This window comes from Mustelus asterias, chromosome X (assembly GCF_964213995.1).
Source record: "Mustelus asterias chromosome X, sMusAst1.hap1.1, whole genome shotgun sequence".
NCBI classification, from domain to species: domain Eukaryota; kingdom Metazoa; phylum Chordata; class Chondrichthyes; order Carcharhiniformes; family Triakidae; genus Mustelus; species Mustelus asterias.
In genome coordinates this window covers 7,960,643-7,983,532 of record NC_135834.1, presented here as the reverse complement: position 1 = coordinate 7,983,532, position 22,890 = coordinate 7,960,643, and the positions used below count along the sequence as shown (strand labels likewise).

General features: G+C 48.2%; 1 protein-coding gene across 1 annotated transcript in view; it reads right to left on the bottom strand.

The window, feature by feature from the left end:
- The window catches only part of LOC144481846 (sodium channel protein type 8 subunit alpha-like), a 639,525-nt gene that overhangs the window by 53,174 nt on the left and 563,461 nt on the right, over window positions 1–22,890 (bottom strand). The window contains exons 14-16 of the mRNA XM_078200997.1: window positions 20,089–20,262; window positions 13,050–13,406; window positions 8,854–9,324 (exon numbers count right to left, since the gene is read on the bottom strand). Coding sequence (XP_078057123.1) covers window positions 8,854–9,324; window positions 13,050–13,406; window positions 20,089–20,262 — 1,002 coding nt within the window. The remainder of the gene's footprint in view (window positions 1–8,853; window positions 9,325–13,049; window positions 13,407–20,088; window positions 20,263–22,890) is intronic.

Here is a 22,890-nt window from a genome sequence, read left to right as displayed (position 1 = left end):
CCACGGCCCTTCCTTCATCAACCGTTTTTGTCACTTCCTCAAAAAACTCCACCAAATTTGTAAGGCACGACCTCCCTCTTACAAAACCATGCTGTCTGTCACTAATGAGATTGTTCCGTTCTAAATGCACATACATCCTGTCTCTAAGAATCCTCTCCAACAACTTCCCTACCGCGGACGGCAAGCTCACCGGCCTATAATTTCCTGGGTTATCCCTGCTACCCTTCTTAAACAACGGGACCACATTCGCTATCCTCCAATCCTCAGGGACCTCACCCGTGTCCAAAGAAGCGACAAAGATTTCCGTCAGAGGCCCAGCAATTTCATCTCTCGTCTCCCTGAGCAGTCGAGGATAGATGCCATCAGGCCCTGGGGCTTTGTCAGTTTTAATGTTCCCTAAAAAACCTAACACTTCCTCTCTTGTAATGGAGATTTTCTCTAACGGGTCAACACCTCCCTCCGAAACACTCCCGGTTAACACGCCCCTCTCCTTCGTGAATACCGATGCAAAGTATTCATTTAGGATCTCCCCTATTCCCTTGGGTTCTAAGCATAATTCCCCTCCTTTGTCCCTGAGAGGTCCGATTTTCTCCCTGACAACTCTTTTGTTCCTAACGTATGAATAGAATGCCTTAGGATTCTCCTTAATCCTGCCTGCCAAGAACATCTCGTGACCTCTTTTTGCCCTTCTAACTCCCCGTTTGAGTTCTTTCCTACTCTCTCTGTATTCCTCCAGAGCTCCATCTGTTTTCAGTTGCCTGGACTTAACGTACGCCTCCCTTTTCATTTTAATCAGATCCTCAATTTCCCTGGTTATCCACGGCTCTCGAATCCTACCTTTCCTATCTTTCCTTTTTACAGGCACATGCCTATCCTGCAGCCTTATCAATAGTTCCTTAAAAGACTCCCACATGCCAGACGCGGACTTACCCTCGAACATCCTCTCCCAATCAACATCCACCAATTCCTGCCTAATCCGGCTATAGTTAGCCTTCCCCCAATTTAGCACCCTGCCCGTAGGACAGCATTCATCCTTGTCCATTACTATCCTAAAGTTAACAGAGTTGTGGTCACTATTTGCCACATGTTCCCCTACCGAAACTTTGACGACCTGACCGGGCTCATTTCCCAGAACTAGGTCCAGTATAGCCCCCTCTTCAGTCGGGCTATCTACATACTGTTCCAAAGAACCTTCCAGTACGCATTTTACAAATTCCTCCCCGTCCGGACCCCCAGCTCTAAGCACTTTCCAGTCTGTGCCAGGGAAATTAAAGTCCCCCACTACAACAACCCTATTTTTTCTGCACCTATCCAGAATCTCCTGACATATCCTTTCCTCCACTTCCCGTGGGCTGTTGGGTGGTCTGTAGTACACCCCCAGCATAGTGACTGCACCCTTCCTGTTTCTGAGTTCCACCCACAGCGACTCAGTACATGACCCCTCTAAGTTGTCTACCCTCTGCACCGCGGTAATATACTCCTTAACTAATATCGCTACTCCCCCACCTTTTTTAGCCGCTCCTCTGTCTCGCCTAAAACACTTAGACCCCGGAATATTCAGCTGCCAGTCCTGTCCTTCTTTTAACCAAGTTTCCGTCACCGCAACCACATCCAAATTCCACATAAGCATTAAGGCCCTAAGTTCGTCTGTTTTACCCGTTACGCTCCTCGCATTGAAGCAGATGCACTCCAGACCTCCAGGCCCACTCAGGTCATCCTCCTCCAGAGTGCTCCTCTTCTTAGCTAGCCTTGCCCTGGCCCCCAGCTCAACCCCAGCCTCAGTATTTACTGACCTACTGTTTTGTTCCCCACCCCCCGCCACACTAGTTTAAATCCTGCCGAAACACTCTAGCAAAACTCCCAGCCAGGATATTTGCTCCCTTCCAGTTAAGGTGTAACCCATCCTTTCTGTACAGTTGCCATCCTGACTTGAAGATTTCCCAGTTATCTATGAATTTAAAACCCTCCCTCTTGCACCAGTCCTTTAGCCATGCGTTCAACTGTAGAATCTCCCTGTTCCGAGCCTCACTTGCACTAGACACCGGGAGCAGTCCAGAGATTGCTACCCTGGAGGCCTTACTTTTTAGCCTCGCACCCAACTCCCTGAATTTCTCTCGTATGACCCCCCTGCTCTTCCTACCTACATCATTCCCCAGAACATTAGCTGAGTTTCTGGGTCACTGTCTGTGTGGAGTTTGCACATTCTCCTCGTGTCTGCGTGGGTTTCCTCCGGGTGCTCCGGTTTCCTCCCACAGTCCAAAGATGTGCGGGTTAGGTTGATTGGCCAGGTTAAAAATTGCCCCTTAGAATCCTAAGTTGCGTAGGTTAGAGGGATTAGCGGGTAAACATGTGGGGGTAGGGCCTGGGTGGGATTGTGGTTGGTGCAGACCCGATGGGCCGAATGGCCTCCTTCTGCACTGTAGGGTTTCTATGGTAATAGTCTAGCGATAATACCGTGAGACTATTGCCTCCCCGAGGTGATGGCCTAGTGGTATTATCACTCGACGATTAATGCATCCCAATACAATAGTGTCCAAAGATGTGCAGGTTAGATGGATTTTCCTTCTCTCCTATGTACTCTATGAACGGTATGCTTTGTCAGTATAGAACGCAAGAAACAATACTTTTCACTGTATCCCAATACATGTGACAATAATAAATCAAATCAAATATTAAGCTGATCTTTCTCCACACCCTATCTGTAACTGTAACACTACATTCTGCACCCTCTCCTTTCCTTCTCTATGAACGGTATGCTTTGTCTGTATAGTGCGCAAGAAACAATACTTTTCACTGTATCCCAATACATGTGACAAAAATAAATCAAATCAAAGCAATGGGCATCAGAATAACAATGGCAAGTGTGGAATTGCTGAGAAAAATAACACCCAATCAGAAATGTCCTTTGCAAAGAACGTGCCCCAGAACCTTCCAAAATTGTCAATCAGACAGACCAATAAAGTATCCATAACCGAGGCTTTACCCATTCTCCATCCCTTAATCGCGTCCAAATTAACACTGAGACGTTGACAAAAGAGAGCGCAGAAAGAATAACTTATTATAACCAGTTAAAGCTGTCAATCAAGCAAAGTCACTCAGCAAAACAGAATCTCGTGCTTTCATTGGTCTGGTCTCTCAGCCCCACATGTGTAATGAGGACATCATCATTATACCCAGCTGGGCCCGGGACATTTGTGTGTGGTTTGGTGCAGAGTGATGATGTTATTTAAGTGGGGGACATCTCATTAGTAAAGCTCATTCCTGCATCAGAACTTGTCCAGAGGTCCAAAGGGTCACCCTGACCCGAGCTATACTCAGAGTTCCCTTATCTCCCTTTCACTGCACTGGCTATCACGTGCCAACCCCTCGATTCCCTTCCTGATGAAAAATCTGTCTATCTCAGCCTTGAACATACTTAACGCCCCGGCCTCTCCAGCCCCCTGCGGTAAAGAATTCCACAGATTCACTCCCCTCAGAGAAGAAATTCCTCCTCATCTCTGTCTTCAATGTCTTACTCCGAGATGCTGCCCCCTGGTCCCAGACTCTCCCGCAAGGGTAAACCCTGAGGACTTTGCCTGCAGGCTCCTAAAGTCAGGGGTTCGGGGGGGGGAGCGGTGGTGGTGAGGGCTGGCTGGTTGAGGGGTCCCCCAGAGCCTGATCAAGGGACGCAGCATCGGAACCGAGGGGGGCGGGGGGAGGGGAATGGGGAGGGTGCTGAGAACCACCCTCCTGCCCGCAATGCCAACTCTCCTCCTCCCCCCTGTACCCCCTCGAGCCCTATCCCGCTGCCAGCTCCCTGCCAACACCCTGAGTCCCTGTGCCCCTTCAATTCGATGCTTCAGGTGGCAGCTGTACTGGCAGCTGCCGCTCTGGCGACATTACTGAGCACACAAGAGCTGTCAGCCTCTGACTGGCTGGCAGCTCTTGGTGGGCGGGTCTTCCAGCCACGGGGTCCTAGCTCGCCACGGGGTTGGCGGGGAGTGTGGGGGATGGGTTTGGGAAGAGGCTTAACACTTGCCAGTTAAGTGCCCGAGTGGCACAGGATGCAACAGGCCTTCCCAATGTGGGGCAAAGCTCAATGGCCCTCCAGCCAGCAGCTGGGATTGCCATTGTCTCCATAAGATTCGGCCCATGGAGCCTGGGATTGCACAGCCTGAAGCCATTTTGTCATCTGAAGGCCATTCTCTGGTACATTTGGCTCAATTCATTCATGTTGGCCAGTTTAGGATTGACAGCAAAGAGAAACGTTCCTGGCGGCCTGGTTGTGTGTGCCCTGTGGTGTGCAGGCCCTCAGCGATGGGCAGCACGGCGGCACAGCGGTTAGCACTGCTGCCTCACAGCGCCAGGGACCCGGGTTCAATTCCCGGCTTGGGTCACTGCCTGTGAGGAGTCTGCACGTTCTCCCCGTGTCTGCGTGGGTTTCCTCCGGGTGCTCCGGTTTCCTCCCGCACTCCAAAGATGTGTGAGTTAGGTGGATTGGCCATGCTAAATTGCCCCTTTGTGTCCAAAGATTTGTGGGTTAGGTGGATTGGCCATGCTAAATTGCCTCTTAGTGCCCAAAGATGTGCAGATTAGGTGGATTGGCCATGCTAAATTGCCCCTTAGTGTCCAAAGATGTGTAGGTTAGGTGGATTGGCCATGCTAAATTGCCCCTTAGTGTCCAAAGATGTGTAGGTTAGGTGGATTGTCCATGCTAAATTGCCCCTTAGTGTCCAAAGATGTATAGGTTAGGTGGATTGGCCATGCTAAATTGCCCCTTAGTGTCCAAAGATGTGCTGGTTAGGTGGATTGGCCATGCTAAATTGCCCCTTAGTGCCCAAAGATGTGTAGATTAGGTGGATTGGCCATGCTAAATTGCCCCTTAGTGCCCAAAGATGTGTAGATTAGGTGGATTGGCCATGCTAAATTGCCCCTTAGTGCCCAAAGATGTGTAGATTAGGTGGATTGGCCATGCTAAATTGCCCCTTAGTGTCCAAAGATGTATAGGTTATAGGACCTCGAAGGTAGTAATTTCAGGACTACTACCGGTACCACGTGCTAGTGAGAGTAGGAATAGGAAGATTCGGCAGATGAATGCGTGGCTTGAGAGCTGGTGCAGGGGGCAGGGATTTAGATTTTTGGATCATTGGGATCTTTTCTGGGGAAAGGGTGATCTGTTCAAGAGGGACAGGTTACACCTGAACTGGAGGGGAACTAACATCCTGGCGGGGAGATTTGCTGGAGCCACTCAGGAGGGTTTAAACTAGTTTGTCAGGGGGGTGGGATCCAAAGCAGTAGGGAGACAGAAGAGAAGGTTGAGGACAGCACAGAAGTTAAAGAGACCACATTAATTAGTAAAGGCAGTGTCAGTAATCCTAGTACCAGACAGATCAGGCAAAAGCAAGACAGAGAGCAAGGGAAATCCAGATTAAACTGCATTTATTTCAATGCAAGAGGCCTGACGGGCAAGGCAGATGAACTCAGGGCATGGATGGGTACATGGGACTGGGATATTATAGCAATTACTGAAACATGGCTAAGGGAGGGACAGGACTGGCAGCTCAATGTTTTAGGGTACAGATGCTATAGGAAAGATAGAACAGGAGGTAAGAGGGGAGCGGGAGTTGCACTTTTGATTAGGGAAAGCATCACGGCCGTACTGAGAGGGGATATATCCGAGGGTTCGGCCACTGAGTCTATATGGGTAGAACTGAGAAATAGGAAGGGGGAAATCACTTTGATAGGGCTGTACTATAGGCCCTCAAATAGTCGGCGGGAAATTGAGGAGCAAATATGTAAGGAGATTACAGATAGCTCCAAGAAAAATAGGGTGGTAATAGTCAGAGATTTTAACTTTCCCAACATTGACTGGGACAGCCATAGTATTAGAGGGTTGGATGGAGAGAAATTTGTTGAGTGTATTCAGGAGGAATTTCTCATTCAGTATGTGGATGGCCCGACTAGAGAGGGGGCAAAACTTGACCTCCTCTTGGGAAATAAGGAAGGGCAGGTGACAGAAGTGTTAGTGAGGGATCACTTTGGGACCAATGACCATAATTCTATTAGTTTTAAGATAGCTATGGAGAATGATAGGTCTGGCCCAAAAGTTAAAATTCTAAATTGGGGCAAGGCCAATTTTGTTGGTATCAGGCAGGAACTTTCAACAGTTAATTGGGGGAGTCTGTGGGAAGGTAAAGGGACGTCTGGTAAGTGGCAGGTTTTCAAAAATGTGTTAACCAGGGTTCAGGGTAAACACATTCCTCTTAGAGTGAAGGGCAAGGCTGGCAGAAGTCGGGAACCGTGGATGACTCGGGATATTGAGGCCCTGGTCAAGAAGAAGAAAGAGGCACATGACATGCATAGGCAACTGTGATCAAGTGAATCCCTTGAAGAGTATAGGGAGTGTAGGAGTAGAGTTAAGAGAGAAATCAGGAGGGCAAAAAGGGGACACGAGATTGTTTTGGCAGACAAGGCAAAGGAGAATCCAAAGAGCTTCTACAAATACATAAAGGGCAAAAGAGTAACAAGGGAGAGAGTAGGGTTTCTTAAGGATCAACAAGGTCATCTATGTGCGGATTCACAAGAGATGGGTGAGATCCTAAATGAATATTTCTCATCAGTATTTACTATTGAGAAAAGCATGGATGTTAGGGAACTTGGGGAAATAAATAGTGATGTCTTGAGGAGTGTACATATTACAGAGGAGGAGGTGCTGGAAGTCTTAAAGCGCATCAAGGTAGATAACTCCCCGGGACCTGATGAAGTGTATCCCAGGACACTGTGGGAGGCTCGGGAGGGAATTGCGGGTCCCCTCGCCGAGATATTTGAATCATCGATTGACACGGGTGAGGTGCCTGAAGATTGGAGAGTGGCAAATGTTGTGCCTTTGTTTAAGAAGGGCTGCAGGGAAAAGCCTGGGAACTACAGGCCGGTGAGCCTCACATCTGTGGTGGGTAAGTTGTCAGAAGATATTCTGAGAGACAGGATCTACAGGCATTTAGAGATGCAAGGACTGATTACGGACAGTCAGCATGGCTTTGTGAGTGGAAAATCATGTCTCACAAATTTGAATGAGTTTTGTGAAGGGGTAACCAAGAAGGTAGATGAGGGCAGTGCAGTTGATATTGTCTACATGGACTTTAGCAAGGCCTTTGACAAGGTACCGCATGGTAGGTTGTTGCATAACGTTAAATCTCAAGGGATCCAGGGTGAGGTATCTAAATGGATACAGAATTGGCTTCTTGACAGAAGCCAGAGGGTGGTTGCAGAGGGTTGTTTTTCAAACTGGAGACCAGTGACCAGCGGTGTGCCTCAGGGATCAGTGCTGGGCCCACTGTTATTTGTCATTTATATTAATGATTTGGATGAGAATATAGGAGGCATGGTTAGTAAGTTTGCAGGTGACACCAAGATTGGTGGCATAGTGGACAGTGAAGAAAGTTATCTCCAATTGCAACGGGATCTTGATCAATTGGGCCAGTAGGCTGACGAATGGCAGATGGAGTTTAATTTAGATAAATGCGAGGTGATGCATTTTGGTATATTGAACCAGGGCAGGACTAACTCAGTTAATGGTAGAGAGTTGGGGAGAGTTACAGAACAAAGAGATCTAGGGGTACATGTTCATAGCTCATTGAAAGTGGAGTCACAGGTGGACAGAGTGGTGAAGAAGGCATTTGGCATGCTTGGTTTCATCGGTCAGAACATTGAATACAGGAGTTGGGACGTCTTGTTGAAGTTGTACAAGACATTGGTAAGGCCACACTTGGAATACTGTGTGCAATTCTGGTCACCCTATTACAGAAAGGATATTATTAAACTAGAAAGAATGCAGAAAAGATTTACTAGGATGCGACCGGGACTTGATGGTTTGAGTTATAAGGAGAGGCTGGATAGACTGGGACTTTTTTCTCTGGAGCAAGGGGTGACCTTACAGAGGTCTATAAAATAATGAGGGCACAGATAAGCTAGATAGTCAATATCGTTTCCCAAAGGTAGGGGAGTCTAAAACTAGAGGGCACAGGTTTAAGGTGAGAGGGGAGAGATATAAAAGTGTCCAGAGGGGCAATTTTTTCACACAGAGGATGGTGAGTGTCTGGAACTAGCTGCCAGAGGTAGGAGTAGAGGCGGGTACAATTTTGTCTTTTCAAAAGCATTTAGACAGTTACATGGGTAAGATGTGCACAGAGGGATATGGTCAAATGCGGGCAATTGGGATTAGCTTAGGGGTTTAAAAGAAAAGGGTGGCATGGACAAGTTGGGCCGAAGGGCCTGTTTCCATGCTGTAAACCTCTAGGATAGGTGGATTGGCCATGCTAAATTGCCTTTTAGTGTCCAAAGATGTGTAGGTTAGGGGGATTGGCCATGCTAAATTGTCCCTTAGTGTCCCAAGATGTGCAGGTTAGGTGGATTGGCCGTGCTAAATTGTCCCTTAGTGTCCCAAGATGTGCAGGTTAGGGGGATTGGCCGTGCTAAATTGTCCCTTGGTGTCCAAAGATGTGCGGTTTAGGTGGATTGGCCATGCTAAATTGCCCCTTAGTGTCCCAAGATGTGCAGGTTAGGGGGATTGGCCATGCTAAATTGTCCCTTGGTGTCCAAAGATGTGCGGTTTAGGTGGATTGGCCATGGAAAATGTGTGTGGTTGCGGTGATATGGCGGAGGTGCGGTGGGTGGGGGTGGTGGCCGGGGGGGGGGGGGTTGGGGGGGGGGGGGGGGTTTGGCAGGGTGGGAGCCGGTTGGTGGGCCCGGGTAAGATGCTCTATCAGTAAGTGGGTGCAGACCCGATGGGCCGAACGGCCTCTTCTGCTTTGTGGGGGTTCTGCGAAAAAAAGACACAGCGAGCATGGAGAAGGATTATAAAAAGGGTCTTCTTACCTCTTTGCTCCCACCAACTTCGGATTCACTGCTGAAGTCTTCGGTGTTGAGGTTTTCAAAATCCGACTCTCCGACAGCGATCGGGACTCTGACAGTCAGATTGGGGTTGTGGATGAAGGAATTGTGGTCATCATCAATGATGTATTTCTCCACACTGCTGCCAATACCACTGGTGGTGCCATTGCCGTTCTTCTGGTAATCCATTTCTCGGTTAATATCGGCACCGGTGTGGTTGCCGATGTAGTTCACCTTTTTGTCGATGAGCTCGTCCAGTGGTTTGGCTTCATCCGCGTCTTTGCTCTTGAAGTGCTTCTGGACAAATACGTGGCCATAGGCTTTCATGAAGGCAATTCCCTTCTTGATTCGAATCACAGACAACTGAAGGTTGTTGATCTCGCCATCGTCGTCAGTCGCCGCGAGGTTATCAGCGCTGAAAGAACTCAGCAACAAGGCCAGGAACAAGTTCAGCACCTGGTTTGAAAGAAAGAGGAATGTGACAGGTTCAGGAATGCCGGGAGGCTTTTGCCTCAAGTTCGGAGCAAGCCAGGTACTGGCAGTTTTGGCAATTGCTTTGTCAGAAACATTGAACATAGAGAAGTATGGCACAGGAACAGGCCCTTCGGCCCACTGAACATGATGCCAAATAAAATTAATCCCGTCTGCTTGCCCTTGCTCCCTGTATTCCTTGCGTATTCATGTGCTTATTTAAAAGCCCCTTCAACTCCCCTATCATATCTGCCTCCACCACCACCCCCTGGCAATGCGTTCCAGACACCTATCACTCTCTGTGTAAAAAAAATTGTCCCTCACATCTTTCCCCCTCTCACCTCATGTCAGCTACGACTCTCACCAACTTTTACAGATGCACCATAGAAAGCATCCTTTCTGGATGTATCACAGCTTGGTATGGCTCCTGCTCTGCCCAAGACCGAAGGAGATTGTCATCGACTTCAGGAAGCGTAGTGGAGAACATGTCCCTGTCTACATCAACGGGGACGAAGTGGAAAGGGTGGAGAGCATCAAGTTTTTAGCTGTCCAGATCACCAACAACCTGTCCTGGTCCTCCCCATGCCGACAATATAGTTAAGAAAGCCCACCAACGCCTCTACTTTCTCAGAAGACTAAGGAAATTTAGCATGTCAGCTACAACTCTCACCAACTTTTACAGATGCACCATAGAAAGCATTCTTTCTGGTTGTATCACAGCTTGGTATGGGCTCCTGCTCTGCCCAAGACCCCAAGGAACTACAAAAGGTCGTGAATGTAGCCCAATCCATCACGCAAACCAGCCTCCCATCCATTGACTCTGTCTACACTTCCCACTGCCTCGGCAAAGCAGCCGGCATAATTAAGGACCCCACGCACCCCGGATATTCTCTCTTCCACCTTTATTAGCAGGATAAATATGTGTGGTTACGGGAATAAGGCCTGGGTGGGATTGTTGTCGGTGCAGACTCGATGGGCCGAATGGCCTCCTTCTGCTCTGTAGGGATTCTATTCTATTCTAAACGCGAAAAAGATTTATTTTAAACTCAGGAGTTGGGACGTCTTGTTGAAGTTGTACAAGACATTGGTAAGGCCACACTTGGAATCCTGTGCACAGTTCTGGTCACCCTATTATAGAAAGGATATTATTAAACTAGAAAGGGTGCAGAAAAGATTTACTAGGATGCTACCGGGATTTGATGGTTTGAGTTATAAGGAGAGGCTGGATAGACTGGGACTTTTTTCTCTGGAGCTTAGGAGGCTGAGGGGCGATCTTATAGAGGTCTATAAAATAATGAGGGGAACAGATCAGCTAGATAGTCAATATCTTTTCCCAAAGGTAGGGAAGTCTAAAACTAGAGGGCATAGGTTTAAGGTGAAAGGGGAGAGATACAAAAGTGTCCAGAGGGGCAATTTTTTCACACAGAGGGTGGTGAGTGTCTGGAACGAGCTGCCAGAGGTAGTAGTAGAGGCGGGTACAATTCTGTTTTTTAAAAAGTGTTTAGATAGTTACATGGGTACGATGGGTAGAGAGGGATATGGGCCAAATGGGGGCAATTGGGATTAGCTTAGGGGTTTTAAAAAAAAAGGGCGGCATGGACAAGTTGGGCCGAAGGGCCTGTTTCCATGCTGTAAACCTCTATGACTCTATTTATTTCCATATTTGAATTATGTATGCATGGAGTGATGCAGTGAATATTAGGTGTGCTACAAATTACAGCAAAAGAAATCTTTGATTGGATTACCTCCTATCATTCATTTTCAATTCTAGGTTCTATCTTTCTATCTCAGTTTAAAAACACCATGTACACTTCATGCGGTATATGTGGCCAAGTTGTATATGGGCTGGGATTCTGCAGGCCGTTCCCCGCCACTGGGATCTTCCTGTCTCTGCGATGACCATTCCCCACCGCCGGGGAACGATGGGAAACCCCGTTGACAGTGGCGGGACTGGAGGATCCCACTGCCGGCTGATGACGGAATTCCCGGAATGGCAGGACTGAAATATGAAGAGAGACTGGATCGACTGGGTTGTACTCACTGGAATTTAGAAGAATGAGAGGGGGATCTCATCGAAACATACAGAATCCTGATGGGACTGGACAGGCTAGATGTGGGAAGAATGTTCCCAATGTTGGGGAAGTCCAGATATAAGGGTCACAGTCTAAGAATAAGGGGTAAGCAATTCAGGACTGAGATGAGGAAGAACTTTGTCACTCAGAGAGTTGTGAACCTCTGGAATTTGCGACCACAGAAAGTTCATAGAATCCCTACAGTGCAGAAGACCATTCGGCCCATCGCGTCTGCACCGACCACAATCCCACCCAGGCCCCATTCCCACAACTATTCCCACAACCCCAAATATTTACCACGCTAATCCCCCTGACGCTAAGGGGCAATTTAGCATGGCCAATCCACCTAACCTGCACATCTTTGGGCTGTGGGAGGAAACCGGAGCACCCGGAGGAAACCCACGCAGACACGAGGGCGGAACTGAACCCGGGTCCCTGGTGCTGTGAGGTCGCAGTGCTACCACTGTGCTGCGGTGCCCTCTGTTCTTGAGGCCAGTTGGTTAGATATGTTCAGGAGGGAGCTGGACGTGGCCGTTGTGGCTAAAGGGGTCAAGGGAGTACGGAGAGAAAGCAGGAGTGGGATACTGAAAGTGCATGATCCGTCGTGACCATATTGAATGGTAGTGCAGACTCGATGGGCCGAATGGCCTCCTCCTGCACCTCGTTTCTGTGTTTCTATGTTTTCAATATCTTCGCTGTTCCAAAACATGCCACGTGGGGGGCAGAAAATCCCCCCATCATCTGTATCAAAGCGCTTGCCTGACACTTGCCCACATACAACAGGGTGGCACGGTGGCACAGTGGTGAGCACTGCTGCCTCATGGACCCAGAGACCCGGGTTTGATTCCCGGCTTGGGTCACTGTGCCTGCGTGGGTTTCCTCCGGCTGATCCGGTTTACTCCCACACTCCAAAGATGTGCAGGTTAGGTGGATTGGCCATGCTGAATTGCCCCTTAGTGTCCAAAGATGTGTAGGTCAGGAGGATTGGCCATGCTAAATTGTCCCTTAGTGTCCAAAGATGTGTAGGTTAGGTGGATTGGCCATGCTAAATTGTCCCTTGGTGCACAAAGATGTGCAGGTTAGGTGGATTGGCCATGCTAAATTGTCCCTTGGTGTCCAAAGATGTGTAGGTTAGGTGGATTGGCCATGCTAAATTGCCCCTTAGTGTCCAAAGATGTGTAGGTTAGGAGGATTGGCCATGCTAAATTGCCCCTTATTGTCCAAAGAAGTGCGGGTTAGGTGGATTGGCCATGTTAAATTGCCCCTTAGTGTCCAAAGATGTGTAGGTTAGGAGGATTGGCCATGCTAAATTGTCCCTTGGTGTCCAAAGAAGTGCGGGTTAGGTGGATTGGCCATGCTAAATTGCCCCTTAGTGTCCAAAGAAGTGCGGGTTAGGTGGATTGGCCATGCTAAATTGCCCCTTATTGTCCAAAGAAGTGCGGGTTAGGTGGATTGGCCATGCTAAATTGCCCCTTAGTGTCAAGGAAATTAGTAGGGTAAATACATGGGGTTGCGGGAATGGCGCCTGGGTGGGATTGTGGTCGGTGCAGACTCGATGGGCCGAATGCCCTCCTTCTGCACTGTAGGGATTCTATGAATTCTATGATTCTATGGTTCATGTATAAAGATGCGACTCACCACAAGATTTCCAATGACCATGACCATCATGAACACAATGAGACACATGCTCTGACCCGCCACCTCCATGCAGTCCCACATCGTCTCAATCCATTCGCCGCACAGCACGCGGAACACAATCAGGAAAGAGTGGAAGAAGTCATGCATGTGCCAACGGGGCAGGATGCAATCCATGTGGATCTTGCAGACGCAGTCGTTGTAGCTTTTCCCAAAGAGCTGCATGCCCACCACCGCAAAGATGAAGACGATGATCGCCAACACCAACGTCAGGTTTCCCAGGGCACCCACAGAGTTGCCGATAATCTTGATCAACATGTTAAGCGTTGGCCAAGACTTTGCCAATTTGAAAACTCTCAACTGGAAGACAAAAAGGAAGATAGTTCAATCAAACCAGTGATTTCAAGCACGAATCATCAGAGGAAGGCAGTGGCGTCACGGTATTGTCACTGGATTAGGACTCCAGAGACCCAGGGGGATGCTCTGGGGACCCGGGTTCGAATCCCACCACAGCAGATGGTGAAATTTCAATTCAATAAAAAGTTTGGAATTAAAGGTCGACTGATGGTTTCATGGTCATTGTCGTAAACGATAATAGAAGGAGGCCATTTGGCCCATTGAGCCTGCAACAATCCCACCCAGGCCCTATCCCCGTAACCCCCTGCTAATTGCCCTGAGACGAAGGCTCAATTTAGCATGGCCAATCAACCTAACCCGCACATCTTTGCTCTGTGGGAGGAAACCGGAGCACCCGGAGGAAACCCACGCAGACACGAGGAGAATGTGCAAACTCCACACAGACAGTCATCCAAAGTCGGAATTGAACCCGAGTCCCTGGCGTTGTGAGGTAGCTGTGCTAAATACCATGCCGCCCAATCTGCTTCACTAATGCCCCTTTAGGGAAGAAAATCTGCCATCCTTACCCAGCCTGGCCTACATTTGACTCCAGATCCACAGCAATGCGGTTGACTCTGAACTGCTCTCTGAAATGGCCTCGCAAGCCATTCAGTTCAAGGGCGATTAGAGATGGGCAACAAATGCTGGCCTAGCCAGTGATACCCACATCCATAGAACCACAGCAGAGGAGGCCAATCAGCCCATCTTGTCCCTGCCAGCCTAAGGAAACCCAAATGCCCTTTCTAATCCCACCTTCCTGCACCCGGCCCATAGCCCTGTAGCTTACAGCACTTAAGGAGTAGATCCAGGAACCTTTTAAAGAGTTTAGGGTCTCTGCCTCCACCATCAACTCGGGCAACAAATTCCAGACACCCCACCACTCTCTGCGCAAAGAAGTTCTTCCTCATGCCCCTCTACACCTACTGCCACTTGTCCTGAATCTATGCCCCCGGTTCTAGAATTCTCCACCAAGGCAAACAATTTTATCTTGTCCACTCTATCTCTTCCTCTCATAATTTTATACACCTCTCTCAAGTCACCCATTAAGTATCCAAAAAATGACTTCAACAATAGAAATAATCCACATCGATATATCTCTTTCATGACCTCAGTATGTTCCAAAGCGCTTCACCATCAATGGGTTACTTTGGGAGGCAGTGATTTTGAGACCAGTACAGAAAGTAAGATTAATTACTCCTCCAAGTTCCATTAATAAACCAGGTTAGTTAGTTGTAGTTCTGCTAACAGCTCACTGAAGTTACTACTAGTTTGATTCTGAACGTTGATCACCTGATATGTGATCTTGGAATTGCCTGACTTCCGTGGGCCATGGGTGGCACAGTGGTTAGCACTGTTGCTTCATAGCGACAGGGACGCGGGTTCGATTCCCGGCTTGGGTCACTGTCTGTGTGGAGTCTGCACGTTCTCCCCGTGTCTGCGTGGGTTTCCTCTGGATGCTCTGGTTTCCTCCCACAGTCCAAAGACGTGAGGGTTAGGAGGATTGGTCATGCTAAATTGCCCCTCAGTGTCCAAAGATGTGGAGGTTAGATGGATTGGACAGGGTAAATTGTCCCTTAATGTTTAAAGATAGAAACATAGAAAAACTACAGCACAAAACAGGCCCTTCGGCCCCACAAGTTGTGCCGAACATATCCCTACCTTCTAGACCTACCTATAACCCTCCATCCTATTAACTCCCATGTACTCATCCAGGAGTCTCTTAAAAGACCCTATTGAGTTTGCCTCCACCACCACTGACGGCAGCCGGTTCCACTCGCCCACCACCCTCTGTGTGAAAAACTTCCCCCGAACATTTCCCCTGTACCTAACCCCCAGCACCTTAAACCTGTGTCCTCTCGCAGCAGCCATTTCCACCCTGGGAAAAAGCCTCTGAGAGTCCACCCGATCTATGCCTCTCAACATCTTATACACCTCTATTAGGTCTCCTCTCATCCTACGTCTCTCCAAGGAGAAAAGACCGAGCTCCCTCAGCCTATCCTCATAAGGCATGCCACTCAATCCAGGCAACATCCTTGTAAATCTCCTCTGCACCCTTTCAATCTTTTCCACATCCTTCCTGTAATGAGGCGACCAGAACTGAGCACAGTACTCCAAGTGGGGTCTGACGAGGGTCAAGTGAGGTGGATTGGCCATGCTAAATTGCTCCTTAGTGTCCAAAGATGTGCAGGTTAGGTGGATTGGCCATGCTAAATTGCTCCTTAGTGTCCAAAGATGTGCAGGTTAGGTGGATTGGCCATGCAAAATTGCCCCTTAGTGTCCAAAGATGTGCAGGTTAGGTGGATTGGCCATGCGAAATTGCTCCTTAGTATTCAAAGATGTGCAGGTTAGGGGGATTGGCCATGCGAAATTGCCCCTTAGTGTCCAAAGATGTGCAGGTTAGGTGGATTGGCCATGCTAAATTGCTCCTTAGTGTCCAAAGATGTGCAGGTTAGGTGGATTGGCCATGCGAAATTGCCCCTTAGTGTCCAAAGATGTGCAGGTTAGGTGGATTGGCCATGCGAAATTGCTCCTTAGTGTTCAAAGATGTGCAGGTTAGGGGGATTAGCCATGCTAAATTGCCCCTTAATGTACAATGATGGACAGGTTAGAGGGATTGGCCATGCGAAATTGCTCCTTAGTGTTCAAAGATGTGCAGGTTAGGTGGATTGGCCATGCTAAATTGCCCCTTAGTGCCCAAAGATGTGGAGGTTAGGTAGATTGGCCATGCTAAATTGCCCCTTAGTGCCCAAAGATGTGCAGGTTAGGTGGATTGGCCATGCTAAATTGCCCCTTAGTGCCCAAAGATGTGGAGGTTAGGTAGATTGGCCATGCTAAATTGCCCCTTAGTGTCCAAAGATGTGCAGGTTAGGTGGATTGGCCGTGCTAAATTGCCCCTTAGTGCCCAAAGATGTGGAGGTTAGGTAGATTGGCCATGCTAAATTGCCCCTTAGTGTCCAAAGATGTGCAGGTTAGGTGGATTGGCCACGCTAAATTGTCCCTTAGTGTCCAAAGATGTGCAGGTTAGGTAGATTGGCCATGCTAAATTGCCCCTTAGTGTCCAAAGATGTGTAGGTTAGGTGGATTGGCCGTGCTAAATTGCCCCTTAGTGCCCAAAGATGTGGAGGTTAGGTAGATTGGCCATGCTAAATTGCCCCTTAGTGTCCAAAGATGTGCAGGTTAGGTGGATTGGCCATGCTAAATTGCCCCTTAGTGTCCAAAGATGTGCAGGTTAGGTGGATTGGCCATGCTAAATTGCCCCTTAGTGCCCAAAGATGTGTAGGTTAGGTAGATTGGCCATGCTAAATGTGTGGGGTTACAGCGATAGGATGGCGGAGATGGCCTGGGTAAGATGCTCTTTCGGAGAGAATCATGCAGGCTCAATGGGCCGAATGGCCTCTTCTACACTGCAGGGGTTCTCTGATTCAAACAGCCCAGACATGCACTGAAATTTGATGCAGTGTGAGTCTGAACCTCCTGAGGCTGCTCCAGAGTGTGCTGCAAGCACAGAGTTTGATGAGCGTCACATGCTGAGAGTGAGAAACAGCTCCTGTTGAGACTGTTGTCACAGGTATGACTCCAGCGTTCCGATGTTGTGATGTGTTATCAAAACTAACAGTTGCCTTTTTTAACCCTGAAAGCTGTCATCTTGGGATCTTCACCATTTAAAAAAAATAGACTTTTGTTTCTGGATATTTTCATTGTGTGCAAATTCTCACCCACCAAGGGATTGTATAGCTACAAACAGTCCGTGGAGTCAACCATCACAAGGTACCAGTGGCTACAACAGCAAGTTGCATTTATATAACACATTTAGAGTCAGGGAAGTAGTCCCTTCGGCCCACCATGTCTATGCCAACCTTCAAATACTGATTTATACTCATCCCACATATTTAACATAGAAAAATGTCCCAAGGCATTTTGCCAGGGCATGAGCAGGCACAAGCAGACATCACGGCTGGGATTCTCCGACCTCGCCAGCGGCTGGGATTTTCCAGTCCCGTTACTGTGAGTGAAGATTTGGCTGAGCGCCAAATTCTCCATTCGCGCTGGCAGCGGTCGTGGGACGAACAACATCAGAGAATTCCAGTCCAAGTCAGAAGAGGAAACATTTGCAGGATCACTGAAAACTTGGTTAAAGAAATAGATACTCGAATTTAATGAAGAGCTAGCAAGAGGTGTGAGTAGCTTGGGATTAGAAACGGCCAGAGAAAGACCAGAGTTACAAGTGCGTGAGCAACCTGCCTCCTTTTATTAAAAACGGCTTCTTCGTACTCTCTGATTCTGCTTGCAGACTCCCTCTGCTGGTACAATTCTGTATGGGAACTCTAACTGAACAAAACATACGTGGGGGAGTGTGGGGGGAGGGGAGGGGGGTAATTCTCTGTCCCCATTTTCGGCAGATGGGATGGCAGCAGGGGAAGAGAATCGAGTGGGAGTCCCAAAAGGGTTTTTACACTGGCAGGATTTTGCCGCTTAATCGTCTCTGCCCACCTACCAGTGACGAAACAGAGTTCCCACCTTGCGTTGATGGGAACCCCATTCGCAGACATTTCCATATACTTAGCAGACCTCACATCTTCAAAGCCTTTGCGGGTCCATTGCAAGCAATTTCCTGATCTTTGCTCACAGTGGCCCAAGCACTTGACACTATTGGAAACTCTTCCCTTAACTGTCTTTCAGAGAAGAGTCATAGAACCCTTACAGTTCAGGAGGAGGCCATTCAGCCCATCGAGCCTGCACCAACTCTCCGACAGAGCATCTCACCCAGCCACTGTCCCTGTAACCCCATGCATTTACCCTGCTAGTCCCTTAACCTACACATCCTGGGACACTAAGGGGCAATTTAGCATGTCCAATCCACATAACCTGCACATCTTTGGACAATAAGGGGCAATTTAGCATGTCCAATCCACATAACCTGCACATCTTTGGACAATAAGGGGCAATTTAGCATGGCCAATCCATCTAACCTGCACATCTTTGGACAATAAGGGGCAATTTAGCATGGCCAATCCATCTAACCTGCACATCTTTGGACACTGAGGGGCAATTTAGCATGGCCAATGCATCTAACCTGCACATCTTTGGACACTGAGGGGCAATTTAGCACGGTCAATCCACCTAACCTGCACATCTTTGGACAATAAGGGGCAATTTAGCATGGCCAATCCACCTAACCTCGACATCTTTGGACACTAAGGGGCAATTTAGCATGGCCAATCCTCCTAACCTTCACATCTTTGGATACCAAGGGGCAATTTAGCATGGCCAATCCATCTAACCTACACATCTTTGGACACTAAGGGGCAATTTAGCATGGCCAATCCACCTAACCTACACATCTTTGGACTGTGGGTGGAAACCGGAGCACCCGGAGGAAATCCACGCAGACATGGGGAGAACGTGCAGATTCCACACAGACAGTGACCCAAGGCTGGAATTGAACCCGGGTCCCTGGCGCTGTGAGGCAGTGTGCCATCATGCCGCCCAACCTCAGAAGGATGGCTTATTGTTGACTGTATATAAGTGTGCTGCTATTTCTGGATTAGATTACAATATGCAGTTCATATAATTTCACGTTTCGGCGTCTCATTGCTAATGTACACAGCACTCGGAGACAAAACACTTTACAAAGTGAAAACGCTAGCAAGTTGAATGCTTGGAATATTCTTAATTTGGAGCGAATCAGCTCAGCAATTCAGTCTTTCAATAAAGCAGCTTGAATATTAACGGTTAGTAATTATTCATGCACACCTGTTCTGCCAGTTCATTTGTCTCGTTACAAGTGTACAGTGGTGGTTTAAGTTGAGCTATGCGACTGGCTAATCCCCCTAAACTTCTTATTGATTTGTGCCTCTGCATTTTCACAGAACTATCATCCAGTCACTGCACCTTGCTGGAGGTGTTGTCAATTTGTATTATGTAACCATCCTTCACGCACCGTATCCTGCTCGGAAAATCATCCTGCTTTTAAATCGGAAGCCGTTGCCTGCAATTACAGCCATGAGTTCCGTTTGCTGCAGTTTGCAAACTCGACTTAAGTAGACTCTGTTGACTATTTGCTGCAGCGCACTGTTTAAATAGACTCTGCTTGCTGGGGTAAAGAGACAGCAATGGCCATAAAATAGGCAGCTTGTTATCACATGGGAAGGCAATGGCCTAGTGGTATTATCGCTGGACTATTAATCCAGAAACTCAGCTAATGTTCTGGGGGACCCGGGTTCGAATCCCACCACGGCAAGTGGTGGAATTTGAATTCAACAAAAAATGAGCTGTGAGAGGTGGGTACAACTGAATAAAAAAAATCTGGCATTAGGAATCTACTGATGTCGGAAAAACCCATCTGGTTTCCTTTAGGGAAGGAAATCTGCCGTCCTTACCCGGTCTGGCCTACATGTGACTCTAGAGCCACAGCAATGTGGTTGACTCTCAACTGCCCTCGAAGGGCAACTTAGGGATGGGCAATAAATGCTGGCCAGCCAGTGACGCCCATGTCCCACGAATGGATATATTAAAAAAAAGGTCCCAACCCATAGGTTGACACAGTGGTGTCGCTGAGGGAGGGCTTTTGCAGAGTTCTCCCAGTACAGACACCACGGTGATTGTAAATCAGATGAAGGCAAGTAATCCCTGGCTTGATATTTACCAGTCTGAAGGATCTGAGTACAGACAGTCCCTCAACGTTTGCGAGGCCCAATTCCATTAAACTAAGGGACACGATAAAGCCATCAAAGATGTTCCATCCTTCCTGGAAATAGTAGTAAGGGTCCATCGCGATTAGCTTCATCATCATTTCCGCTGTGAAGATCGCAGTGAACACCTGGAAGAAAGTGCAAAAAATTGTTTGCATGGATAATGCATGATCTGATGAGGCAAATAATTCAGAGCAGGCACAAGGGATCGCTCCTTTTTCAAACGGTGGATTAGTCCCAGTCACGTTTCTGTCCTCACTTGCGCTCAAAATATAGTGGCACAGTGCTTAGCCCTGCTGCCTCTCAGCGTCAGGGATCCAGGTTCAATTCCGGCCTCGGGTCACTGTCTGTGTGGAGTCTGCACGTTCTCCCTGTGTCTGCGTGGGTTTCTTCCGGGTGCTCCGGTTTCCTCCCACACTCCAAAGATGTGCAGATTAGGTTGATTGGCCATGCTAAATTGCCCCTTAGTGTCCAAAGATGTGTAGGTTAGGTGGATTGACCATGCTAAATTGCCCCTTAGTGTCCAAAGATGTGCAGGTTAGGTGGATTGGCCATGCTAAATTGCCACTTAGTGTCCAAAGATGTGTAGGTTAGGTGGATTGGCCATGCTAAATTGCCCCCTTAGTGTCCAACGATGAGCAGGTTAGATGGATTGGCCATGCTAAATTGCCCCCTTAGTGTCCAACGATGAGCAGGTTAGATGGATTGGCCATGCTAAATTGACCCCTTAGTGTCCAAAGATGTGTAGCTGAGGTGTATTGGCCAGGCTAAATTGCCCCTTAGTATCCAAAGATGTGTAGGTTAGGTGGATTGGCCATGCTAAATTGTCCCTTAGTATCCAAAGATGTGTAGGTTAGGTGGATTGGCCATGCTAAATTGCCCCTTAGTATCCAAAGATGTGTAGGTTAGGTGGATTGGCCATGCTAAATTGTCCCTTAGTATCCAGAGATGTGTAGGTTAGGTGGATTGGCCATGCTAAATTGCCCCTTAGTGTCCAAAGATGTGCAGGTTAGGTAGATTGGCCATGCTAAATTGTCCCTTAGTATCCAGAGATGTGTAGGTTAGCGGGATTGGCCATGCTAAATTGCCCCTTAGTATCCAGAGATGTGTAGGTTAGCGGGATTGGCCATGCTAAATTGCCCCTTAGTGTCAGGGGAACAAGCAGCGTAAATACATGGGGCTGCGGGGATTGGGCCTGGGTGGGATTGTTGTTGGTGCAGACTCGATGAGCTGAATGGCCTCCTTCTGCACTGTAGAGATTCAACGAAAATGAATCAGCAACTTATTTTAATGTCACATTGCAAACTTAAAACAGCAGAATACCACGAGTGTCAAACTCAAATATAGACGCTCAACAGTACAAGGTACTCTTGGCGTCCAATTGCGTGTGAGTGCACGCGCTAAATGTGTGGGCTGTGGATCTGCTGCTCAAAGGCTGGCAACACTGCACCAGAAAAAGCCATTCTTTCCAGCATTATATAAGAACATATTGTATTTATAACACATCTCTGTGTGAATCGCCGCTGACAAACAATGGGAGAGCGAGAGAACAGGAAAAATACATCTGTCTCCAAGCAGGATGCCTTGCGCATGTGACGGAACGCTCCAATCGCGGCAGGCACAAGGCGATGCTGCCTTTCAGGATTCGCATCAACCTCAATATTTAGTCACACATCCACACATTTACACGAGCTTTTCTCCTCATCGCAGTAGGCAGCTGCGACCGTTTGCAACCAGATTTCCTCCGTGTGTACACTTCCTGAGTGTCGCACCTGGTTTTCGTAATGTTTCGCTGCTATCTCAATAAAAGATACCGGCATTTTAATCATCGCGTTGTTTTACTCAAGAAAACCAGCCCAACTTGCAGTGTAGCTGGCGTCGGAAGGTTCACTGATGCACTGGAAGGCACGGTGGCACAGTGGTTTGCGCTGCTGCCTCACAGCACCAGGGACCCGGTTTCAATTCCCGGCTTGGGTCACTGTCTGTGCGGAGTCTGCACGTTCTCCCCGTGTCTGCGTGGGTTTCCTCCGGGTGCTCCAGTTTCCTCCCACAGTCCAAAGATGTGCGGGTTAGGTGGATTGGCCATGCTAAATTATCCCTTCGTGCCCAAAGATGTGCAGGTTAGGTGGATTGGTCATGCTAAATTGTCCCTTAGTGTCCAAAGATGTGCAGGTTAGGTGGATTGGCCATGCTAAATTGCCCCTTAGTGTCCAAAGATGTGCAGGTTAGGTGGATTGGTCATGCTAAATTGCCCCTTAGTGTCCAAAGATGTGCAGGTTAGGTGGATTGGCCATGCTAAATTGCCCCTTGGTGTCCAAAGATGTGCAGGTTAGGTGGATTGGCCATGCTAAATTGCCCGTAGTGTCCAAAGATGTGCAGGTTAGGGCGGATTAGCGGGGTAAATATGTGGGGTTGTGGGGATAGGGCCGGGTTTGATGCTCTGTCGGAGAGTCAGTGCAGACTCGATGGGCCGAATGGCTTCCTTCTGCACTGTATGGTTTCTATAATCAGGTTAAAAACATGCAAACATGTAACAATCATTTGGTAACCAAAACAGGCAAACAAACTGAGTGGGGAAGTGGTGGACCGGAAGTTAAAAGGAAGGGTAACATGGAATTGAAATTATGAAACCAATATATCGTTCCGACATTTCAGGCACTGATCATTTAAATACTTCATTTAGGACCTGAACCAAGTAAGGAGTTGGGTTGTGTCAGTACCTAGCGACAGTGGGATTGGCTCATCGACCTCCAATG